Source organism: Chrysochloris asiatica, unplaced genomic scaffold (genome assembly GCF_000296735.1).
Source record: "Chrysochloris asiatica unplaced genomic scaffold, ChrAsi1.0 scaffold00272, whole genome shotgun sequence".
Taxonomy (NCBI): Eukaryota; Metazoa; Chordata; class Mammalia; order Afrosoricida; family Chrysochloridae; genus Chrysochloris; species Chrysochloris asiatica.
The window spans coordinates 780,024-786,084 of NW_006408790.1; the positions used below are offsets into that span (position 1 = coordinate 780,024).

General features: G+C 50.7%; 1 protein-coding gene across 1 annotated transcript in view; it reads left to right on the top strand.

Moving 5' to 3' along the window:
* The window catches only part of RFC3 (replication factor C (activator 1) 3, 38kDa), a 13,963-nt gene that overhangs the window by 2,756 nt on the left and 5,146 nt on the right, over window positions 1-6,061 (top strand). Inside the window, exons 2-6 of the mRNA XM_006874366.1 lie at window positions 429-566; window positions 1,722-1,789; window positions 3,494-3,591; window positions 4,412-4,593; window positions 5,828-5,964. Of these exons, the coding sequence (XP_006874428.1) occupies window positions 429-566; window positions 1,722-1,789; window positions 3,494-3,591; window positions 4,412-4,593; window positions 5,828-5,964 (623 nt within the window). The remainder of the gene's footprint in view (window positions 1-428; window positions 567-1,721; window positions 1,790-3,493; window positions 3,592-4,411; window positions 4,594-5,827; window positions 5,965-6,061) is intronic.

Below are 6,061 nucleotides of genomic sequence, written 5' to 3' on the forward strand. Positions count from 1 at the left end.
AATAGATGACAGCCTAGGAAACCCTGTGGAGCAGTTCTCCTCTGTTACACCAGGGGGCGCTGTGAGTGGATGATCTATAAGAGTATATATGAGTACATAGTGACACAATAGATGACAGCCTAGGAAACCCTGTGGGACAGTTCTACTCTGTTACACCAGGGGGCGCTGTGAGTGGGTGATCTATAAGCATATAGAGGAATCCTGGTGTGGCAATGTAGGATAAGCACTCAACTGCAAGGGTAGTTTTAACCATAAAGTTGGTGTTATAAACTCACCAGCCACTCCTTTGAAATCTTGTACAGGGTTGCTGTGAGTTGGAACTCACTTGATGACACTTAACATGAGTGTATAATGACACAGTAGATGACAGTCAGCTGTGAGCTGACACATCACCAAGGGCAGTGGGGGAAATACTGTGTGCTTTTCAGGTGCAGTGTGGTGACTTTCCTCACCTGTTAGTTTACGGGCCGTCAGGTGCAGGGAAAAAGACAAGAATCATGTGCATTCTCCGGGAGCTGTACGGTGTGGGAGTGGAGAAGTTGAGAATCGAACATCAGACCATCACGGTAAGCACTCCACTTGGAGCCCCCCCCCCCCAGGTGTGGCCTGTCACCGTTGTGTCCCTTTAAAGCAGTTTCCTCACAGTCATTCTCTGTAGGTTTCAGGGTGTAAATATTTACAGGAGCAGGAAGCCTCATCTTTCTCAGCTGGTGGGTTCGAACCGCTGACCTTGTGCTTTAGATCTGACTCGCATAACCCGGAGGCGCCCAGGTGGCCCAGAGCTCTGCCTCCAAGTGACAGGCTGCCATTTGAACCCACCAGCTGCCTCACAGGAGGAAGATGTGCTCGTGTCTTGGAAACTCCAGGGACACTTGTAATGTTTGGGAATCCATAGCATCCAACAACACGAGCAGCAAATACATAGGGTGGCCTGTGCTTCTGATCACCTGGAAACTCAGGTTTCCAGGTTTCGTCTTCCGGAGCCTAATCCCAAACCAGGACTCCATGAATATATATGTATAAACACACACACATGTACATACACATATATGTACACACACACACACATACGTACATACACACATACATGTACATACATACATACATACATACATACGTGCATGGATTCTTGCTGTGGTAGGAATCATGAGTAGGATAGCACTGGACTGCTAACCACAAGGTTGTTGGTTCAACTACCAGCTGTACCTTGGAATCTTTGTACAGAGTCGTGATGAGTTGAAACTTACTCCTCGACACTTTCCATCCACACGCACACACGCACACACGCACACACACACACACACACACACATGTACTACACTCCAGGGGCTTCCAGAAGCTCACGGAAACCTCCGCTTGTCTTTTCAATACTGTTCTTCTACGAGCTTGCTACAGCCCCTCCTATAAGGTGCTTTCTGGGTGTCAGAGAAGGCTGTGGGGGTGGGTGAGGTTTGGAGAAGGCTTGGGGATTTTGTTACAGAAATCAGGGGAAAATCACAACAAAAAGCAGATATGTGCTGTAACCTACTTATATAAAGTTCTATGCTTATCTGCACTCTAGGGATGATGTTGACAGCTAAAGCATTCATGTTGTTATTTCAAGTTTTACTTAGGATTTTAGAAAGAACAAATCCTTTGGACAATAAAATAAAAATGCCATAAAGGAGGGTGAAATAGTAAAGTAAACATTTTTGAAATGTTGTCATTTTCTTTCTATTCAGACCCCATCTAAAAAGAAGATTGAAATCAGCACCATTGCAAGTAACTACCACCTGGAACTTAACCCCAGGCATGTGTCGCCATATTGAAACATGCGTTTCTTGAATAATGGTTTAAGAGTTGTTGTGGTTTTTAAAGAGTAGAGCCAGGTACCGAAGGCTGGCATATAAAACCGGATTGTGGCGTAGCTGCCTTGGCTGAAACAGGAGCCTAGCCTTCCATGCTTTTCTCTCTGTGGCTGCTTTGTAGCTCTGCATGGCTACGTTTTTGACCCTGAGAGCACTGAAGAGTCAGTACCTCTCTGTGAAATTCTAGGAACGCATTCGGAATTGAAGAGTAAAGTGTGATAGAAGTTTGTAATGTCTGAATGGAGGATTTCAGAAATGCGTTGTGTTACCAGGTCTTTCTTTGGCATGCCTCTGCTTCAGTTTCTTGAAGAGGCTGGTGTACAAGTTCAGCAGCCTGTGGAGCCCTGGTGGCACAGTGGTTGAATGAGTGGCTGCTAACCTACAGGTCAGCAAGTTCGGATCCAGCAGAGCCCATGAAGGAAAGTCTTTCCAGGCTGTTCCTGTAAAGAGGACAGCCTTGGGACCCTGTGGGGGTGGTCTGCTCTATCACCTGAGGCCCAAAGGGACCCGCGTGACTAATCTGTGTCTGCACCGTGAGCTAAGGAGAGGCAACATCAGCTGAGGACTGGGGGTGGACGATGAGTTTGTTGGGGGGACAGCTAGGGACGGATCTTGCAGTCCAGTGGAGTATCCGGCAGCACCACACCTGCTATTGCTAGGTAACTCAATACCTGGATGGCAAAGTCGTTTGAACTGCCAGGTCAGTGGTTCAAGCTCACCAGCTGCTCCTCGGAAGCCCTATTATGGGGTCACTATGAGTCGCAGCCGACTCGATGGCCCCCCCCTAACAACAACTACTGAGTAAGTAACTAAGGGGTCCTGGTGTGGTGCTGTGGGCTGATGCGCTGGACTTGCAAGGTCGGTTTGAACTGCAGGATCGGTGGCTAAGCTTACCCGCTGCTCCTCAGAAACCCTCTACAAGGTTGCTATGGATCGTAACCTACTCAATGGCACTTAACAAAATTGTAAGTAATAGAAAACTTAAGTACATATTTAGTGTTTTCAGTGACAGTAACCAAATTGCAATTTAAATATTAGAATGTGTTGGGATCCTGATGTGACTCTGTAGGATAAGCACTGGACTGCTAGCCCCACGGTCGGTGGTTCAGACAGCTCCTTGGAAACCCTATACAGCGTCCCTCTGAGTGGGAACAGACTCTACAGCAATAAACAGCATCGGCAATTGGGTCATGTTAGTTTTTTTTATGACTTCAACGTGTCTCACTTTAAAGTTATGTGACTATAACCCCAAACCACCACTATCATAGACCCCACCACCACCACGCACAGCAGCCCTGTGGGGAAGGTCTACCAGTGCCTTAGGGTTTCCGTGGCTGCCATCTCTTGGTAAAGCAGACAGGCACTTTACCCCCTGTGGCACCAGGGTTCTGTCACATGCTGTTGGCCTGTTTGAGCTCTCAGCCGGTGTGGTCACTTGGATCCCAGCTCACAGTGACCCTGTAGGAGAGAGTGCCCCTGAGGGTGTCTCAGACTGAACCCTACACAAGCAGGCCGCCTCGTCTCCTTCCGCGGAGCCGCCAGGGTTCCCTTAGAGGGTGGTGAAGGGTCCTGCGGCCCTACAAGAGCACGTCCCTCCCGACGGGTGGGCCTGGGGAGCGCTTACCAGGGTGCTTGTGTCGCCGCAGTGATGCTGGAAGCAGTGACCGTGTGGTCGTCCAGGAGGTGCTCAAGACCGTAGCTCAGGCTCAGCAGCTGGAGACCAACGCCCAGAGGGACTTCAAAGGTACCGGGCTCCTCCCACTGGGCGGGGCAGGCGTCCGGGAACTGCTGGCGTCCTGTCCACCCTCATGCAGTTTCTGGAAATGAATCTGGGGAGAGAAATCTGATCCTGCCACCCTCTGGCTCTTTTGGAACCAGAGGAATGATGGGAGAAACAGCTGCCCTTGTGCACACTAATCACAGGTCGGCGGTTCAAACCCATCCTCAGAAACCCTATACAGGGTGGCTCTGAATCGGAGTTTACTAGATGGCACTTCACAACAATAACGTGAGAGCCCTCGTGGCACCGTGGGTAAATCAGCTAACTGCCAACCAAAAGGTTGACGATTCCATGCAGCCAATGTGTGCAGTTGAACTGGGTGGGGGTGTGGCAGGGTCCTGACGTGTGGAGTTGTGTTCCACCTGAGCTTCCGTCCGTCCACAACAACAGCCTGGGAAACCAAATGTGTCAGCTCTGTTCTGCCCTGTGGGGTCGCTGTGAGTCGGAATCAACTTGACGGCATCCCGTGCTTCTGTGGCCTGTGTGATGATAGAAATTTTTAAATGCAAGTAAATAAGTTATTTAACCACCCTCTAAGTTTGATTTCTCATTATTAAGGGAAGAGTCATGTACTGGGGAAAAAAAAAAAGCCTAAACCACCGTTAACAGGTTGATTCCGAGTCACAGTGACTCTACAGGACTGGGTGCAGCTGCCCCCCCCCCCTTTCCCCCCAAGGATCCCAAGGCTGCCCTCTTTAGGTGGCGGCTGCCTGGCTTCCCATGGAGCCCAGCCTCCTTGTTGGGAATGTCACGTGCTCACATGTTCTCTGCCTCCTGGAAACAGTGGTGCTTCTGACGGAGGTGGACAGGCTCACCAAGGATGCCCAGCATGCCTTGCGCCGAACCATGGAGAAGTATATGTCCACCTGCAGACTGATCTTGTGCTGCAACTCGACCTCCAAGGTGATCGCGCCCATCCGCAGCAGGTGCCTGGCGGTGCGTGTGCCCGCGCCCACCATCGAAGAGGTGAGTCGAGTTCCAGGGGCTCCCTTCAGAATCCCTGCGCATGTGCTTTGTAAAGATGGAGCGAGATGTGCCAGGAACTCCCAGACAGCTGCGAGCCTGGATGCCGCAAACCCGCTAGAAGCATGGGCCCCACAGGGGTCTCTGTTGGGCTTTCTAGGTGCTCTTTATGATCTCCACATCGTTCTTCCAGGACTCCTCTGGCTGGGTTTGAACTGGAAACTTAGGTTAGTAGCGAGTACAGTACAGTGTCAGCCAGCAGCTCCCAAGTTTACGTGTTTATTATGTGGACACACACGGACTGGTGTTAAGTGCTGTCGAGTTGGGTCTGACTCAGGATCGTGTACTTGGTTTCTGAGGAGCGACTGGTCGGTTTGAAGTGTTGCCCCTGTGGGTAGCAGCAGTCCACTGAAGTGGTTCTGACTCCTGGTGACCCTGGGGGACAGAGTCGAGCTGCCCCGTCTATAGGAGCAGACTGCAGAGCGTTCAACTGCAGCGCAGTGCTTAATTAGTAAGTTCCTGGGGAACTGGAATGAAAAGTTAATGGAATCTCTCCCCAAACTTTTTGAAACCCCCTCAAAGACACATATATGTACACATCCCCCCCCATAATTATATGTGTACTAGCTGCTGATATGTAATAGTTTTCCTTTTGACTATCATTGCTTTGAACAAGGATATGACCAGCATTACTGTAGCCGCTGCTGACAGTTAGCTAGTGTCTCCTGTTACCAGCTGCTCTAATGTGGCGGGAAGAGGTGCCCCGGGGCCACAAAAAGGGCTTATCAATTGGCGGTGGTTCAAACCTACCCAGCGGCTCCTCAGGAGAAAGACTTGGGAGTCTGCTCCCGTCTAAATGTGACAGCCCAAGAGGCCTGGGGAGCGGGTCCACCCTGGCCTTTGGGGTCCTCAGGAATAGAGGGTGTGGGCTCTTCATCCAGGCGATGTGTGGAAACCTCACATCGGGATCAGGGATGGAGCGGTTAGCCTGAAACAGTGTCAAGTACATTATGTCTACTTAATTACAGCTTTCAGTCAGAAGGCTCATTTATCAGAATCAACAGCTTCCCTGTACTTCCTAGATTTGGGGGAGACCATAACATTTGGTATTGTGTAAAAAAGCATAAAGAAGTCAAGAAACCACACGTATCCTGAAAAGTCTCTCAGAAACGGCTTTGTATTCTGTGGATACAGAGTCGGGGAAGACACCCCCGTTTTGTTCCATCCCCTGCACTAGATCTGCCACGTGCTGTCCGCTGTGTGCAAGAAGGAGGGCCTGACTCTCCCCCCGCAGCTGGCAGTCAGACTGGCCGAGAAGTCCCACCGGAACCTCCGCAAAGCCCTCCTCATGTGTGAAGCCTGCCGAGTGCAGCAGTGAGTCGGGGCAGTGTGAGGGGACAGTGAACCCAGGTACAGGGGACAGTGCAGAGTGGGGGAGCAGTGACCCCGGGTACTGGGGACAGTGCAGAGT